The following is a 20,039-nucleotide window of genomic DNA, read 5'->3' on the forward strand; positions in this document are numbered from 1 at the left end:
AATTGTTAAATTGTTAGGATTATTAATTAGAAATCACAATTGTATATTATTTGATAATGTTGATTGTATAAGATTTGGTAATTGATTTACATTTTTCAACGTAATTATTGTATTCTTAAAAAAAAAGTAAAGACTTGAAGATGTAATTTTTATTTAAATGATAGTTTATGCAATTTTTCAGTTTTTTGGATTGTATGACGCACAATTTATGGATTTTTGGGTTGTAAAGCTTAAATATAAAATTACACGCACAATTTATGTATTCAAGTATTTGTGTGAGGGTTCTTTTGTCAAATTATAAAGCAACGTCCTTAATTAGTTTGCCCCCACCCAATGAAAACCATGTTGGGGAAATTTTAGGGGAAAGAAGGCTGTAATTGTGGTGGTTTTAGGGGAATGGGTTTATTTTCATTGGGTGGGGGTGGGAAGGTGTGTTCCGGTTGTGGGGGGTGGGGGAGGAGGGTTTTCGGAGGGTGTATGGGTGGGGAGGGACAGTTGCTGGAAGGTGGCGTCGGTGGATGGGGTGGCTTTTTTTTTTTTAAGGTTTTTTTTTTTAACCATTTATGTAGTGACACATGTCACTAAAATCACAAAAATGTCACTAAAATCACAAAAAAAAAAAAAAAAGTATCTGATGTACAGGTTACCGGTCATAAGGGACCAATAGCCCAATAAAGGTTGGATTATTAGATAATAATCCAAAGGTGAGATTATTGACACGAACCGGCCAAAGGTGGGATTATTAGAATCAATTTTTTCATTTTTTTTATAATTTTATATTATATTTAAATTAGAATATTATAAGATAATTATATACTTTAAAATATTTAAAATATCAAATCATCATTCAATTATGTGATACTTGAATTTAAAATATCTAATCTCATTTATAAATTCTACTTACATGACGAACAATTTTTTTTAACTCTTAAAGAAAATGGAAATCTCTTTTTTCATTGGTCGAAATAATACTTTTAGTTATGTAGCGATTTTAAATTTCTCATGCGATGCACAATTTGTTTGTACTTTTTTAAATCAACCATTTTATGATTAAATTTATGATTTTATAATTGGCTTATTATTGATTTTTTATTTTAAAATAAATTATGAATTTTTTTCCTTATACATAGATAAATTCCTAATATTAAAAGATAATTTGTTATATTTAATTAATATAAATTCTCAAATCTTATTCGTTAATTTTGCTTACATGGCGTGATTGAATTTTTTAAATTTTAAAACAAAATATAAATCTCTTTATTCATTGGTTGAAATAAGTCTCTTGTTTATGTTGCGCGTCGAATGCTTTTGAAAAATGCCTACTATATTTATATATATTTGATTTAAATAAGTAAAACGTTTTGACTTTTTGTAATATTCATCTAATCACTTTGACTAATGTTTTTGACTTAGACTACAATAAATAAATTCTTGTGGGTACTTATTGGAATCGTCTCAATGGTTATTAATATTCAATTGTAACTCCCTCCATTTCATATTAAATGCAACACTTTTCATTTTCGGTCATTTCATAATAATTGCAATACTACTATTTTTGGCATGGACCCACCATTAGTTTATAATTTTTCTCTCCCACTAACCCCACTTTCTCAAATATTTTACTATTTTTCTTTCCTACCAACCCCACTTATACTATTTTTTTATTATATTTTTCACTCCTACCAAACAATACTTTATATTATAAAAAATCCTCTTTTGGGACTCACCCTATAAATTTTCTTAAACTTTGTTAACACCCTAGTGTTGCATTTGATATGAAACGGAGAGAGTATGATTTTTACTTATTGATAATTAAAGATATTATTAGTCAATATTTTGCTTTTGCATATGTGCACAAGATAAATTAAAAGTGAATATTGCAAAAGTCAAACTATGATATTCACACTTTTTTTTTTAATTAATAACAATAGTAAAGAAAGAGGAGGAAAGGGAAAAGGAAGTGAGTGGAGGGAGAATGTGAACTTTCATTTCCCTTCCAAATCTCTCCAACAATAGAAGGATTTGAATTATCTAAAAGGAGAAGGAAAATGGATCATTCCAATTTCCCTCTCCTTCCCTTTTTGTATTAGATATCAAAATAAAAGATGATGCACCTCATCTTTTCTTTTCTCTTTCTTTCTCACCAATTTTCTATATAATCACAAAGTGTTATTTTGAAACGGAGGAAGTGTGGAGTATTGGGTATAGTATTATCCTAACACACGATGACATCGGCACAGTGCTAATTCATCATGGCATGACAAGGAGTAGACATGCCAAGGCATGAGAGCCATGGGCCATGTTTTTATCCGAAAAAGCATGACACAACATGTTATAATAAGTTTATTAGACTTTGACAAGTAAGCAAGGCACGATGCCACGTGGCGAATGGGCTAAAGCATGAACTGGGCCTAACCAAACTAAGGCATACGGGCTTAATATAGCCCAAAAACCCACAACCATATTTAACTACACTTGTCTTATGTATTTTTTTTTTAACTACCTAATTCCAATCTACCTTCTACGCCAACGGATGAAAATATTAAACTTAGGCTCTATTTGTTTCGATGGAAACATTTTTCATGTAAATCCATTTTCTAAAGAAATACAACTTACAATGGAAAACATGATTAGGAAAAGATTTTCTTTTGTTTATTTTATCATAGGAAAACTTATGGAGAAAAAGGAAAACGAGAGTAAAAATGAGGGAAATGATAGAGAGAGAAAATAGAGAGGTAAGGAATGTACTTTTTCTTCTCTAAAAAGTAACTTTTCACATATGAAAGATTGTTTTCGACCGTTTAACAAAATAAAGAAAGAAAAATGCCCCTAAAAAAAAAAGATAAATGGAGAATTAAAAGAAAATCATTTATAATGAAATGTTTTTCCCCAAAACAGACAAAGCCTTTTTTTAAGGCTGGAATGTCTTTTTTTTTTTTTTTTTTTTTTTTTTTTAACCACAAAAAGTAGTTTGATTTTTTTTTTTTGTTTCAGTTTTCAAAATAACGATGATTCTAATAAATTTGACTAAATTTTTTTATTCTTCTTATGAAATACTACGTATATCATATGATTTTATAATAAAAAACTGAAAACCACAGTAATGTCGAACGAACCTGAAAATAATGGTTTTACCTTCAAACTACCAACTTAATAGGTGGCTTTGTCCAATCATCCAAGATTAAGTCGCTAATTGAATTCGAAGTGGACATTTTTTTTTTCTATATTAAGTTTCTGATTGAATCAGCAGTTTATTTAACTAAACACCACTAACTCATTTGCCAATTTACCTTTCATAATTGCTAATTGGAATTAGAGGTTTTGTTTAGACTAATTTGAAGCAAAAATAGGCCCGTTTATACTAGTGACATAGGTGGTGATTGTGATTTTATTAGGGGCTTAATTAGAGAAATTTGACATCTTGAAGCATTTTCTATGAAAATCGTTCACGTTTTTTTTTTATTGAAGCCAATTTTGTCACCAAAGTTCATGCTCCATAGCTCGATAACCAAGATTGGACACTATGCCCACTACCATTGTAGATTTTTTGTGGAGAAAAAGATACAAAAATCCCATCAATCTTTTTATTAAAGAAAAATACACTTTAATAATCCCAACTATTGACAATTTACTTTTAACAATCCCAACTAAGGTTTATTATCTAATAATCCCAACTATGTTATGTGTTTGCCTCTAATAGTCCCAACCGGTCAACACCAAGTCAATGACCTGTTATAACAAGTTACCATGACACGTGTCAACACGTGATTGGTCCAAAATAAAAAAAACATAAAAAAATAAAAACCGAAAAAGCTCGACCACCAACAACCACTGCCAAACCCTAACTCCACTTATTAACACGCCGAAAATTGGCCGGTCACCCCCATTAACCACCGAAACCGGCCGAGCACCCCTATCTAACCTACTCCTAACCCCCGAAACCATCCAGCCAGCCAAAGCGCATCTGTACCAACCCCCGAAACCACCGCAACACTGCATAGCCACCCCCGAAACCACCTACTAAATCAGCCCGCAATTCTCTTCGACGCCAGCCTTAACGAGCAAGAAAAGAGCAAATCGCGATCGCGTTGATTGCTGCTGTTGACCGGAATTCCTTGGTGGTGAGCGGGGCCTGACGTGCTGCTGGAGTGAGGCTTCAAAAGGAAGTAAAATCCTTGACGGGGTTTGACGCGCGGCTGGAAAATTGGGAATTGATAAGGCCGGACAACAAGTTTCCAGGCTGGGGAAGGGACGACTGATCGTTTACGGGGGGTTAGGGAGGTGGGCGGTGGCTGGCCGGTAGTTTGTCGGTGGGCTGGGGTTCGAAGATGGTTTCACGGGGAAGGGGAGGGGGTGGCTGGGAATTGTTTTTTAATTTTTTTTCTAATTATGCCAATCACGTATTGACACGTGGCTTTTTAAATTTTTTTTTTTACCCTTGCAGTAGGTTACGGGTCATTGGGACCATTGGATCAATCACATAGCATAGAGATAATAAACCTTAGTTGGGATGATTAGAAGTAAATCGTCAATAGTTGGGATTATTAAAGTTATTTTTCCTTTTATAAATGACAAGTTGACAACCAAATTTCTAAACCGTATCTCAAATTATGCAAAAGTTAAATTATTTGGATAGAGAAAGCTTTTTTTTTTTTTTTTTTTTTTAAACAAGCTTTTTATTTATTTTTTAATTTTTAAAGAAGCTTTTTATTTATTTAATTCAATTAATTTTCAAATCTTATTTCTATTTATACCAAATAAGATATAATCATTATTTTATCCTTATCAATCCCAGTATTTCGGAATTTCCCTATCCTTATCCTTATCCTTATTCACATCTCATAGACTCATTCCCGTCAAAGACTTGGCGTCCAAATTCAAATTACACATGCCTAAAATGTCCGTAATTCCTTACCTCTCATTTAGTCATTAGTCATTAACTAACAATAACCTTTGGGAAAAGCTTATATTATCAACGCTCTAAACTTTCATTTGGGGTTCAACTTCAATCATCTCCTGCGTACCAAAAATTAGCACTTTGCCGACGCCATTGAAGTTTGCACCGCCACAATTTGCTTAATCCCATTACCTTTCTGGGTATTTTCTCATCTCTTACATTCTTTCTTTCTTTGTTCTTCTAATGTAATTTCATGGTCAATCTTTTATACCTTCATAGTATTTATCATGTTTCATTTTTTTTATTGTTTGTGTAATTTTGTTCAATTATGTTGTATTTTTTGATGGTTAATTCTTGTTAAAAGATGCCCATTTAATCAATATGAATTTCTGCCCTGTTTGTTTATCAATTTTGATCCCTTTTGTTATGCTTAATTCTTGTTATCTTGCAATCTTGCATTTTTCATTTGGTTGGAACTTGGAAGTAATGATACCCTGCATAGGCTGCATTACCATGGGGAATAGCATAAGAGTTTCATACGAATTCATTTCCGTTACCACCATTTATTACTGCCTACCAAATTAGTCGTAAGAATATTGTGATGGAATCCATAATATAACTTGTTAAACATGAAGGCTGCATTATTTTGGGACTTGGGAGGTCAGAAATAGAAGCGTGGCTTGTCAAAAGAGGAAGTATAGGATGATAGATTATACTGGTATTCATTATGGATTTGGTCATGAATTAGGCCAATAAGTTTGGATAAGATAAAGGGCGAACAAAGATAGATAAATTCAAGGTTAATAAGATAGGTCAGGTAAAGATAACACTGAATTTTTCCAAGTGAACTTCCTTAAATCCCCCAAGTTTCATTGGTCCAATGCTTAGGTATAAGTAAATGTCATTCGCAGTTTTAATTTTGATTAGACTTTCACTCCCTGAATGTTCTTAGGATGTAATATGTGGCATAATATAGGAAAATGCCTAGTACCATTATACTCGCAGCTTGCCATTGCTTATCATGTGCTGTTTTGATGCACCCCGAGTCTCATTGATTAGAGACTTATAGTTGGGAATCCTTTTGTTTGTGTTGGAAATAAACATAATGTATAAGATTTAAAATATCTATATTGTGCTGTTTTTCTTTTCCTAGGAGCTTAGAAGTTGGATATGTCAACACTTTGGAGTTGCCAAATGGTAGGAGGATCTTCGTTATCTTTAAAAGGCGTGTTGTATTCTAGTCAGTCTGCAAGCAGTTTATCAAGAGAGCTTACATGGAAAAATTCCAGATGCAGAATTAATAGGGTTGGTACTAGAAATTCTAGGATATTTGCTTCAATGCATAGAAAAATGGAGGATATTCGGGTCTTTGTGGTCTCGGACTTGCATACTGATTACGCAGAGAACATGGCGTGGGTAAACTGCATATCTTCCACAAGCCACCAGGATGATATTCTTCTTGTTGCGGGGGATGTGGCTGAGACATACGATAGGTTCACCTTGACTATGTCTATATTGACAAATAAATTCAAGCATGTTTTCTATGTGCCTGGAAATCATGATCTTTGGTGTCGCAAAGAGAAAAAAGACTTTGTAAGAATCAGACTTCTTGTTTACTTTTCTTGTTACTTTTCATTTTTCTTTTCTGTTTTTTCCATATAAATTTCATTGGAGACTTAAAAAAAAAACTCCTGACTTGTTTATGTTTCAGCAATTACTACTAGTTGTGTAATTAGTGGCTTAGTGCTCTCCCGGACCCTTTTTTTTTTCAAAAAAAATCTAAACTCATAACTACGTATATGCTTTACTCTTGATCATGTTTACTTGCATTTGCTATATATTGATATTGTTTAAGCAGCCACTAAACCTTTAAACATCTATGATAATTGTGAATAGAGTCAAGTTATGAAGAAATCCCCATGTTTGGAATTTGGAGACTTTGTTTAGAGGTAGATAATCTCTTATCTAATGAGTTGACCATTTCTGATCGAGTAAAAGGTCACTATAGTTTTGGATTTTGAAATGAAGTTAATGAATATGGCTCATCAAAATGCATACTCTCTTAATACACTTTTTTTAATTGTAAGATAGAACTCAGTTGTTGCATTTAGTCTTAAGGGTCTATAGAAAGTAATTTGTTTGTATCGCAGCCCAAAAAAAAAAAAAAAAATTCCAACCCTAGGGTAAAAGTTCCCTTTAGAGGCATTTGGGTAATGCTGATGTTCATTTGTCTTTTGGTGCATAATGTACATTGAATTGAAAAGCTTTTATTAATGAAATGCTGAAAGAAAGAATGAATGCGATAATGATACCATTGAGGAAATGCTAAAAAATAGTAGTCCTGGTAGGTACTAGGTACTGTTGGGAGAATATTAAAATCAAGAAGTCATGCATGCATTTTCTGAAAATGATAGGCTTGGTTTAGTTATTAGTCTTTGTTTATTTTGTAAAATTTATTATGCGTTGAACGATACATGCACCATGTGAAGCGGTGAAGGTGGTGAATTCACTTTAAACATGCTGATAAACATATTTGATTTGGAATGATATGAAAAGGTAAAGTATGAGCAGGTTCTTGATGAACTGCGGGGAGCTTCACAAAGCGGCATTGATCTGTTTGAATGCTTGTAATGTTGTGTTGAACAGCCAATTATTTATGAAATTTTTTCTAAGTAATGAACTTCAGAAAGAGGGGAAGGGGCACAATGAACCGTAAAATCTAGGTTCTTATAAATTTGAAAAGGGAATTGTATGGGTAGAATGACCAGGTGATTTATATAGCTGACCTTTGGTATTGGTGCCCCTGATGCTGAATTAAGAAAGAGGAGAATTAGAAAGTATAGGAGATTTCTGTGCAGTGCACCTTGTGTCTCTTAGATTATGCTGTCTTAAAGTATCTGAGTGTAAACTTTGTGGCATGAGAAAAAGGTTATTGCACTCTTTACCCATCAAACTAATGATACTTCAGATTGGGAGCACAGCCCAATGCTGTCCTACAGTTGTTTTTCCCAAACAACCCTGATTAATTCATCAAAAATCTTATAATTTTCTTTGAATTTGATCTTCCACAATCATAAAAATTCAGAACACTATTCTTCAGTTGTGTCACGATAACATTTTTTCCAGAAGCACCCACTGCTATGTTTAACCCTCGTTCCTTATGAGCCATAAAGACCCTGCCTGTATGGCTTGAAATTTTCTGTTCTTCTTCAATATTATTTGCACTGTACCTGATAAAGCATAGTGTAAAATTGTTTTTAATAGCTACTGCAGGGTATCTTGGGTTTACATTGTTCCGAACTTCTTATGACCCTGCATGTCTAGCTTATTGCTTTGGGCAGTATTAAGTATTTCCAAAACCATAATTGCTTATGCTAGTTTTATTTGTCCAGCTTGATTCACTTGATAAGCTCGATGCGCTGCTTCGCGCATGTGATGAACTTGGAGTGGAATCAAGGCCTTTGATCATAGGTAACTTGGGATTCATACCCCTCTTCTCGTGGCATCATGAGGTAAGTTGAAGCTATCTCTTTTGGGTCACTTTCTGGTTTGTGTTTCTTGGATCAACCTTTTTCCCTACGGTTATGGTTGAATTGAATTGCTTAATAATTTTTTACTGCTTTCTGATTAGAGCTTTATGCATTTTAGAGTTTCGATACAGAGCAGGATATAACTGGATTGAGAGTTCCTTCCTTGAAGATGGTAACTCATTCTTAACCTTGTGAACATTGCTGAATATGTTTGCTCTGATTAGTAATAGCTTTGGTAATGTACAATGTAGGTTACTGTTGGATTTTGATGCAAGTTTAGTTCTTTTTTGTATTAGGCTAGCTAGGATAGTCTTGTGTATTCCTATATGATAATATACCATCCTAGTGAGACCAACCAGCTGTAGAGCTAGTAGTTATCCTCAATGCTCATTTGCTCCTATTTTAATGGAAAATCACTTTTACTTACTCCATATTGGAAAAACTTCATTTAGTTGCATATATTAGAAAGAGATTGGCCTTTATTTTTGTGGTTTCAACAAATGTTTCTCTTTGGTTGTCTTTGTGCATTGATAAATAGTTTTATATGCATCGGTATTTTCTCTCTCCTTCTCCTCTTGGTTGATGATGTAAAATTCTTTCACAAATTAAATTTCCAGATTTAGGCTTGTGTGAAAAGTCTAATCATGCTACTTGTTGTGCGGACATCTTTTCTAGGTATGTAAAGATTTTCATGCGTGCAGATGGTCTGCTGAGCTCTGTGATAGGGATGATTCTCTTGCTCGGCATTTTGATGCAATGAATGAGAGACATGCTCATACAATACAAGAGATCCAGAGAAAATGTGAAAAAGTAATTACATTTTCCCACTTTGTTCCTAGGTTAGTTTTAAGATAGAGTCTCTCAGTTATATCCGGCATTCTTTCAAAGTTTCTATCACTATTAAGTATTTGTACAATTCCAGGCATATCTGTTACATATTCCTATCTACATCCTCCAAGGATTTTACTTGATTTTTCTCTTGGAAGGGTGAGAATGTTTATGATATGGAGTGCCATTTTATGCTGGCAATTTGTCTTATGTTCTAAATTCTCACAGGCTAGACCTATGTCCAGAGAAAAGAATGCTTTTCTATCCAAACCTTCCTAAAATCATCGGTTCCAGCTTTCTTGAGGCTCGAATCAGATCTATACACGGTGCTGAGGGGAGCAAAGCTGCATGTCATGTGTTTGGCCACACCCATTTTGGCTGGGATGCTACTCTTGATGGGATCAGGTATGGCCCTCATCTTAACTTGGTCTTTGGCTATCGAGTAACTCTCATGTTGCATGGCTTGCATTATTCAAAACTAAAGCCATCTTTACGCTGTCAGCTTATTAGGGTCAGTTTGTCCTTGAATTTTCCTGTTATGCAGGTATGTGCAGGCACCATTGGCTTATCCTAGAGAGCAGAAAAGAAATATGAACGGGGGTCATGGTTGGTTACCATTTAATTTGTATTCTGACGGAAGATTCTCTGAGAGACAGCAATTTTACTGGTCAGATTACTATTCTGTCAATTCAAGGACACCAGATAACCTGGAACTTGCCCCTTGGGTTGCTAAGCTTTACAAAAGATGAGTGCCGTAAGGTAGCTACCTGTTCTACCATTCCATGATCGAATACACAGGCTATCGGAATTTGTGAATGACCATAGAAAACTTCCTGAGTGTAACAGTACATAGTGGGTTAAAAGTTGTAAATAGTTAAACACAAATATTTGTACAGTGTTGTCAATTTAATTAAACATGTGCTACGCTTACCATGTAATACACTAGTACTACATCTTATTCTTTGAATTTTTCTCTGAAATAACTTCTTGTTCATGATCAAGTGATTCAAGTCATGTCCAGTGAGAATTGTTAATCGTAATGGTCAAGCAAACATTTTTCAACTTTATGCATTATGAGTGATTTTTACGGTATAAAAATTTTGTAAAGAGAACAATTTTATTTACAGCTAATAGATACTCCATAACTATTATTTTAAACTTTGTATTGGGTAACATTTGATTATTTTATGGTAATTTTACCTCCAACCTAAAGGTGTTAGAGTGAGGTACCCAAACTATAACAACTACATTTCATACCTCAAATACCATATGTGAAATTATCCTAATGGCAAGGTACTCGGAACTTCATTATTAATTATTAACGGTGTGTTTTCATTAAAATAAATTCCGTTTTCAATAAATTCAATCAAATCTTTCTATTATGTCAAAATAAGTTGAAGAAAACACCGACGCTTTTTTGGACGACGGACGACTTTAATTTTTCAAATAGTTCATAATATAAGGACAACTTATTATCTACTACTTCTATCATCAAATTATCACTCTCTAGTCTCTTCAATCTTCTTCACATAAACCCTTTCTTGCAAATCGTATATTTAAATTTGTTTGAAGAAGATGTTGAGGGCATCAGAAATTGTGGAGAAATTGAATTTAACACCCCACCCAGATGGTGGGTTTTACTTTGAGACATTCAGAGATAACTCTGTTTCTCTCTCTAAATCTCTCCTTCCTCCTCAATGTAAGTTCTAACCCTTATAATTTCTCTTTTTCTTTGTATTTTATAGTATAATTTCACCCCCTTTTGGTTAAGCAGTTGTTGATGTTTGATATGCATCTAATTTGCTGAATTATCCAAGTTTAAGATACTCCCAAACCCCAATACTTAAGTAGCTTTGAAATGGTGTTATTTGGTTCATTAATCTTATAGAGTATAAATTCTCGAGGATAATTATAATCATGTGGTCTATTAAAGTGGGATGGAAGGAGTAATGTTTTAAATGTCAATTGATTTCCATTGCATTTTGGGTTATTATTGCATAAAATACCAAACACTAATTATGTATCGGTAAAATTATGAAATGGGGCAGTAAGTTCTTGTATTGTGATTGTTGTTTTATTTAGTGAGTGATAAGTGAAGCCATGGGTGCCAAAATCTTGGTTTATGATTTTCTAGGAGTGTTGTTGATGTTCAGACAAGGTGGATCGAGCTGTTAGCACTGCCATTTACTTCATGCTGCCTTCTGGGAGCGTGGCGAAAATTCATCGTATTCCTTGTGCTGAAACCTTCCACCATTACATGGGTGAGCCAATTACGGTAAGGTTTAATCTGTATGTTGGAATCATTCTGATGCTACATGCTTCTTGCTTTTGTAGATCATGGGAATCTAATGAGTAAGCATATAAATATTAAATACTTAGGTTAGGCACGTGGGTGTGACTGAATGTAATTTGTGTGGTGTATTTTTGAGATTGACATAGGCTCTTTGCTGAAAGAGTTTCTTCTCTACCATAGCACATGTTTAATAGCACATGTGTACTACGACCAATGAGGACATGAGTAAATGGATCCCTACTTTGTCGTCGTGTGAGTCCTATAGACGGAGAATGTTGATCATTGTATATAATCTTATGGACTTTTGACGATGTCACGAGGAACGGAGACATGGAGTTGATGTTAGTGCTTAACTGTACTAGCTATGACCCTCGATGATTCAGTCTAATTAGGGTACGAGTACTAACTAAATGACATCTTGGTGAAAGGAAGAATATGTTAGTTGTACCTATCACTTATGTGAGTTATGTCTATGGGTTGGACTACCATTTAATATAGAAACATGATTCTGGACACATGTGATGATGACGAGACCTAGGAATGAGATATGGGCACGAGGACACCTCATTCTTAAAAGCTTATCATGGAAATAGAGGGTAGCGTCTTGTCTCGCCTTAGGGGCATTTTTGAAGAAGCAAGGCAAAGCATAGCATGAAACGATTATGAGGGGTGCAAAGTAATGGCCAAGGCATGAATTAGATGGTTCCCAGCACCAAATAGGCCTCTTGTGGTCCTTTGAGAACTTCAGGAAAAACCTTGATGTCTAACCTTGTTGTGCTAAAAAAATGTTCTCTGGAAGCTATATTTGAAGGTTAATACACGAAAACGAACCTTTTTTTTTAAAGATTTTGAGGCATGGTGTTGAAAACTCAAGTGATGCTGGGGGATGCATTAGGTTTGTATGAAACCATATATGCCCACTAATCGATCACACAAATGCCTGTGGTCGCCCTAAGTTAATGACGAAAGGTGTGTGTAATTAGATGAAATGATAGTTTAGAGGCAAAGTGGATGGTTCCAACCACCTAAATGACCTCTCGGGGTTTCTTTAGGTCCATGAGAAACCCCTCGTCCTTTATCCTTTTCGGGTTTGAAATAGTCGAAAATTCTCTAAAACTGAAAGCTATAATCCACATTTTCGGACCAAATTTGGGAAATTTTATCAATTTGAAGTAGATGTCAGGGGTGTCTCTTGGGGTCATAAACTGTTTGGAACCATAACAATCTTAACAGGCCTACCAAGTCATGAGAATGGAAATATGCTGTAGTGGTAGTCAAGAGCAAATTGATCAAGGGATAATGATGAACTTTAGGATTTGGAAACCATTCCTTTCCACCCCAATCCTACGATAAGGGAGTCAGTACTCAGTAGGCTAAACAAAATTAATGGAATGTAGAGACCTTTCCTACCTATTACAAATCCACATAGAAAGAGTGAGAAGTGGTTCTTGAGTTGTGGAACACTAGAGGGTAGTATTAGAAATCAAAACCTTGGTAGGCGAACCAGATTAACGAGAAGTAGGAAGTTTTGTGATTCCAATTCCTACAAGAACCTGGATAATTTATTTGTATGCTTCCAAGGTCGAGTTATGCACCCAACATCTGTAAATACCAGCTTTTTTACATGTTGGTATCAGAACTATATCCAAGTAAATAGTTTTGGCAGACGCAGTACCTACTCTAGTAGCACACTGAGTGGTGTGTTTTTTTTTTTTTTTTTTTTTTTTTTTTGTTTTTCTTTTTTGTTTGTAGGCTTAATTTAAGGAGGGAATTTAAGTGAGAAATTCACATTAATTTCTACCGACATACAATCACTAATGTGCTACATCTCCTTGTTTCGAAGTCAAACAATAATCTTTTGCCTCATCGTGGGTGGAAGACTTTATCTAATTTCCAATAGATAAAATCATAAGTTAGCAACCCTATATTTCAAACTTTCAAAGACAATAACATTTGAGGAAAAGAGGCTCTTAAAAGATGAGCAGTTGTAGAATGAGCAAGCCACTACAGTATCCTATAATTACCGACAGAGTCAAGAAAACTGAAAACTGTAATATTCACAATGAGGACAACTTTAAAAAAAAAAAAAAAAAAAAAAGTCCTCACCAAGGGGTACTTTACAAAAGGCAAGGATTGGTGAGAATCAAAGAAGTATCAATTTGATGAAGTTTTATTTGTTGCTAAAACATGTAACAAGAAACCAATTTGCTTGTGATTGCATGCAGGAGTAACCTATAAAGTTTGCTAGCCTACCACCTTTGTCAAAACTTATGGTGAGGATGGGTGGGACTCTTCCTCACCTGTGAAATTGTCTTAGATAGATTTGTGTGATAAAGTAGTTTTGTCTTATATCTGTGAATTTCCGGACACTCTACTGAACATGTTTATAGCCATTGTTAAGATTTTCTGTACATTAGTACTGCACAATTGTCAGAATTCGTTGTTGTGTGTCACTGATTGTCCCTTGAGAAGCATTTCATTTCTTTGTTGCTGACCTATGAAAAACCTGCTTTGGATGCATCTTTTCATGACCTTTCCCTATTATAATCTGTATAGCTTCTCACGTTCTGGTTATGTCTGCTTCCCAGTTTCTTAATTAAGTTGTATATTGTAGATTAGAGAGGCATTAGCTAATTACAATTAAATAGCCTGACATTTGAATGAATATAGAAGATGGTTAGTTAGTCTTACCAAATTATTAGGTATTGTACTTTCTGGTAAGTCAACTGTGGCTTTTCAGTATTTTGAGTTTTTGACACGTTATTTCGACAAGTATGTCAACGAATTTGATAATATTTCTAACCATTTAAAACTCTACCAGAAATTAATTGAAATTAAGATTATAAGTTAAGCTGATGTTGTTTTATAGTCCTCTTACTATTAATAGAAACACCAGACTATCTATCTGTAGTCTGTACTAAGTCCTCAGGCTACCAACGACCTTTCTGTTAGATTTTTGTATGCGCAGCCAATCTGCATGGAAAGCTTTGTTGCTAAATAAAGGGTAATAGAATAACTTTCTACTTTTATGTCAGTTGGTTGATTCAATATTTCCTGGATTTTGAAACGCCCATAACTTATAAAAGGTACCTGATTTATTTTTGTTAGGTATCGCAGTGATATCCTTAGTTGGTTTGTTCCCCTTTCCTTAAACACCGTTGTTAGGCAGCAGCTGGGACAAAATACATGAAGAATCTAAATTTCAGTCAGTATTTTGCAAGCCTTGATTAAGTTATATTTAAAGAGAGTATAACTTGCTTCTGGTGATCTGTTTGTATCCGTCTCCATATTTATCTTAGTTTCACTTGCTCAGATAAATTTTTACAAGAGCACATTTTCCTGAACTGTTTCTTTGCATCCTTTGTGCTTTAACTGAGAATTCTCTGTTTTCAGGTAATGGAGTTGGATGAAACGAATGGACAGGTCAAGTTAACTCGTGTTGGGCCTAACCTTCTTGAGGATGAGAAACCACAGCACACAGTGCCTCCTCTCATGTGGTTTGGTTCATTTCCAACCAAAGATATTACCATATCTGCAGATGGTTCACATATTGAAGTCACACCCAGAGATGGCGACAAGTACTACACTCTATTGGGGGTCACTTGTGCTCCTGCTTTCCAGTATGAAGACTCAGAGTCAGCAAAGCGAAGTGATCTTGTTGCAAAGTTTCCCAAGTATGAGTCCCTAATCTCACTTCTCACCAGTTTTGACTGAGGCCACCAAGTGATTCATTTTTATTATCTTATCACATGTATGTTGTTTTTGGGAGTTTAACAGGGTCATTGTGCTGAATAAATTCTGTTATGTACACAAAATGGTTTCCGAAAATCTGTAATGTCTGATAATACCAACAAAAAGGTGTATATTAAGATTTTATCAAATTTCTTATAAAGTCCGTGGATGTGTGTTTAATGTGGAAATAGGGAAATATACTGAGTGATTTTGAAGGCAGATACTGTTAGTTATCATCCCTGTTTTCAGCATCACATATACATGTATTCTGAAGTTTACTGAGTTCAATCTAGCAGAACATCCGTATTCAGTTGTGAAATTGGGATATGACATGATACATTCCTGCACTGTTATTCCCTCTCTAGCAATTTGAAAGAGCGTAGACCAGCTCACAGGTCCAGCTTCCGAACCTTTGGCTTTGATGTCACTTGTTCGGTCTGTTCATTTCATTCAACTTGTTGAGTTGCACACTCAATACTCGCCTTTATTTTACATTAGTATGATATACAATTGTGTTATCTTTGTTCCCTCTCTATCAACTTGTATGAGCATAGACCAGCTCACAGGTCCAGCTCTCGAACCTTTGGCTTTAATACCAACTGGTTGGGTTTGTTTATCCAACTTGAGGACTTGAGGTGCACGCTTAAAACGACATTATTATGATATATAATTGTGTTATCTTTATTCCCTCTCTATCAACTTGTAAGAGCATAGATCAGCTCACAGGTCCAACTCTCGAACCTTTGGCTTTGATTCATATCACCGTTGGGTTGCACACTCACCTTTACTTCACATTAATGATATTGTCCATATTGGGTCTAACCTGCATGAATTTTTTTTTGGCACCTTTTCAAAAGATCTCATACGATATTAAAGAAGATAGGTGGACTGTGGGCATCGATTAGGAACGCCAAACACAACTCTTCCTTACTACGGAGTGTTTCTATGTAGGACTTGTGTTGACACCCAATACGCGTATTCTTATGTAACAAAAATCAAAGATGGTCAAAGTGGAGACTTTAAGGTGCAAAAAGTTATTACTCCGTATGTTATACGGATATACGGAGTAATAAAGCGAAGCAAGTACATGCAACTGATAATTTTGGACGGAGGGAATATTTGATTTATTAGGCAATGTGTTGCAACATACAAGGAGCTCGTTCATACAAAGTGTGGCCTCCTAACAGAGGGCCTACTAGCCGGCCACGGGCCACCGCTCTCACAGAAGAAGAAAGCTAGCACTGGAGTTACCAATCATATGAAAAGCTCATCTCATGTGAAATAACTTGAGTAATGACAACTTGACAATCATTCTCCAAAATTTGATGTTACATTTTTGGTATGTGACGGTTGTTGTGGGGTTTTTCTAACCAACTTTAAAAGGGATATTGGAAAACATATGAGATGTGGTTAATAGTTAGGCTATATTTGATTTACTTTGTCCGTTGTTTTTAGTTTCATCAATTTGCAAATTGCGGAGCTTTTGATAATTTTTGGAGATGAGAGAGATAGAGAAAAAAAAATCCATGTGATAAAAGAGAGATAGAAATAGTTTATTAACTAAAGAAAAGTGATGTAACTAATTTAAAACTTTCGTTTTAGAAAAGTGATGCAATTTAAAAGAAATGGAAGAAGTATTTGATTTTGTTTGAAATTATATTATCTGAATTTATATAATTTTATATATTTATCTGAACTTACATAATTTTGTATGAATTTATATTAATTTATTTGAATTACACGAACTTATTTTGTGGTATTGTATTTGAAATGATTTCAAATAGTGTCAAAATTTTCTACCCTGTGAATAAGATTAGATAAGTTAATTGTCTAAAATTTAAACTTTTTTCCCCTCAAGATTAGATGAGTTAATATAAGATGAAATAAACCCGCCCTTAGTTTTATGAGCTCCCCTCCAATGAAAGTCACATGCACAAAGTAGCATCAGAAATAAAAATCTCATACTCCCTCATTTTTGTAATAATCGCAACAGTTTTCTTTTACATTCGTTTCATAATAATTGCAACACTACTTTTTTTTTTATAATTTTTTTTTATTATTTCTCTCTTCTAATTAACAACTAAATATACCCATACTAACTATACATTATATTATTAAATTCTCTTTTTGGTCCCCACCCAATATTTTTCAAACTATATGCAACACCTAGTGTTGCGGTTATTACGAAATGGATGGAGTGCTTGTCTTATGTAAGCTTTTTTTTTTTTATTATTTTTTTTTAAGAAAAAGACTCTGTAAATTTGTAATTTATCAAATCCTTGATTGTTTGATAGATGTATGATTACATAGGAACTAGGAAGTACAATTTCTTGAAAAGTTGTACGGCTTTTCCCACAAAATTACACTTATCGACACCAACTTTGGAGTATGTTGCAAATATTGACATAAACTTGTATCACTCGTTGAATTGACACCAACTTACTAAAAAACGGAATAAAATTGACATAAAGACAGTAAACACTTGGGTTACTCCACATCAGTCATCTATATAATTTTTTTTCTAACACAGTAAGAATTATTTCCAAGCAATTGTATGTTGGAAAGGAATGTTATAATTTTATTTTTATAAGGGTTTAAAACTAAGTAAATTTGGTTATTATTCGGTGTCATTTATGTCAATTTAGTTATTTTGTAGCAAGTTGGTGTCAATCCAATAAGTGATATAAGTTGGTGTCAATAATTGCAAAACAAAACAAATTTGATGTCAATGAGTGATACATTTATCTGATTTTTATACACTCGTATTTGTATGATGAAGTGTAATAAATTTGAAATTCAGTTAGGTAGTGTAATTTCAATTTTTTTTTTTTTTTTTTTTTGGTGTTACGTTATGTTAAAAGCCTAACAAGTGTATGCTACTAGTGCCGTCAAAAGTCTAGTATAATGGTGTAAATGTTGCGGATAATAGTAGTGTGATGTGGGTTGACTTATTACAAAATGTCCAATAGTTTTCAAAATTGCATGTTTTAGGTTTTGAAAGTTTGACTGACACCTTCAAAAACCGACTAATTGGTAGATAAAGTTGAAGGTTTTCAATTTTGCTAGGCACTCCTACTATTCAAACTATAACAACTTAAAACACCTGGAATTCGTGAAAAGAATGGCACTGACATTAATTACAAATGGGTTAGTTCATACTTATATTAATACGATTAATAGTATTAACATAGATAATACTCTCGATCTCTTTGAATATTAAGTGTGAGAACATAAACTCTTTTTGTCTTGGGATAACATAATACTCTTTCCATTTACAAATTACAATCATGTACTCGTATTTATATTGATCCATCCTTAAAAATAATAATCGTCAATATGTATACTCCAACCATTTCATAATAATTTTTACTATTTCATATTTTTTTTTTACTAATATATAAGCAAAAAATGTTATATTGTATAATGTTGTTAAATTATATTAGCATTTATGTTTTTTTTCATAACTTTATCTTTATTTATACTCCATATATAATTTCTACTAATATATACAAGAATTTCCATTTATTAACGGTTAAACTTATTGTGCCCAATTCATATCAATCATAACGGTTATTCAATGTTGTCAATTTGGGTCAAAGGATTAATTAGGTTGAAAACGAGTTGAGTTGAAGTGGGTTCATTTGGTGGCCAGTTGATTTACTATAATTAGAATATCGATTTGGTTTGGTTAGTTTTACTATTTCAAATCGGTTTGGGATGTAAATCTCATAATTTAGGTGAGACGACATATCTGGTTTCAGCTGAATTGATTTAGGTTGGAAACATGTATAGTTGGGTTATAACGGGTTTAGATTTATATTAAGTTGGATCATGTTGTAATTGAGTGAATCATATCTTGTTCCGGTTGAAATTAGCCAAGTAGGAAACAAGTTTAGCTAAGTTATGGAGTGGATATGATCTCATTGCTAATAGTAGGGAGGACGACACTTCTACTAGTAGGTACTTCTAGTCAAGCCATAGACTGAAGGGCTCATCATATTTGGAAACTAGATGTCAATAATAAATGGATCGGAATGTGTTCCTATGGAAGATTAGGAGTAAGGCGCTACTGTTGGTTATGAGTTCAAGAGAAGAAACCTTTCGCTCCCCACCTCTTGTAATCTGTGTGGGGAAGAGGACAAGGAGGAAACTCTAGGGCATCTGCTAAGAGACTGCGAGGTTGTGAGTCGAGTCTGGTGTGGAGGAAGATTGGGTATTGACACCAAACGACAGCAGGACAGTGATATCAAGACTTGGGTAGATAAATGGATCATCTAATTGCGAAAGGAAGGGAATGACAGTTTCTGCCCCACAAAATACTTCATTGCTACTTCATGGGCCATCTGGGTTGGAAGAAATGAAGCTGTTTTCCGTGACACTCGGGCTACTCCACAGGGGATTCTCAAGCTTATAGATGCGGATTACGCAATGACAATGACTAGACTGGAAGATCGGCAAAATGAAAAGGGACCCCCGGGTTTTTACAACAGGATCAGAAAACAGATGACTAACAAACAGGAACACATCATCAATGGCAACTCGGTGTGCAGATGAAGCACTATTAGAATTAGAATCGGCTATTTCACCAAATGCCACTGAGTAATTGCGAAATTCACTAAATGCCATCAATGTTTTCAAAATTCACTAACTAAATGCCACCGAGTTTTAAAAAAAATTCACCAAGTGCCATTAATGACTAAAGGCTGTTAGTTGACCGTTAGTTGACCCACCACTTGCCACGTGTCACCTTCTGATTGGT

General features: G+C 34.3%; 2 protein-coding genes across 2 annotated transcripts; both read left to right on the forward strand.

Annotated features, from left to right (window-relative positions):
- The first annotated feature begins 4,129 nt into the window (after positions 1–4,129).
- Positions 4,130–10,376, forward strand: LOC110721823. The gene is made up of 7 exons (XM_021901022.1): positions 4,130–5,097; positions 6,051–6,490; positions 8,290–8,409; positions 8,546–8,599; positions 9,103–9,266; positions 9,484–9,660; positions 9,800–10,376. The coding sequence occupies exons 2-7, from the start codon at positions 6,068–6,070 to the stop codon at positions 10,002–10,004; spliced, it is 1,143 nt and encodes a 380-aa protein (XP_021756714.1). The 5' UTR covers positions 4,130–5,097; positions 6,051–6,067; the 3' UTR covers positions 10,005–10,376.
- Positions 10,377–10,667: 291 nt separating this feature from the next.
- Positions 10,668–15,568, forward strand: LOC110721825. The gene is made up of 3 exons (XM_021901023.1): positions 10,668–10,954; positions 11,409–11,530; positions 14,942–15,568. The coding sequence occupies exons 1-3, from the start codon at positions 10,831–10,833 to the stop codon at positions 15,260–15,262; spliced, it is 567 nt and encodes a 188-aa protein (XP_021756715.1). The 5' UTR covers positions 10,668–10,830; the 3' UTR covers positions 15,263–15,568.
- Positions 15,569–20,039: the final 4,471 nt, after the last annotated feature.

The sequence above is a fragment of the Chenopodium quinoa genome, unplaced genomic scaffold, assembly GCF_001683475.1.
Source record: "Chenopodium quinoa cultivar QQ74 unplaced genomic scaffold, ASM168347v1, whole genome shotgun sequence".
Lineage (NCBI taxonomy): Eukaryota > Viridiplantae > Streptophyta > Magnoliopsida > Caryophyllales > Amaranthaceae > Chenopodium > Chenopodium quinoa.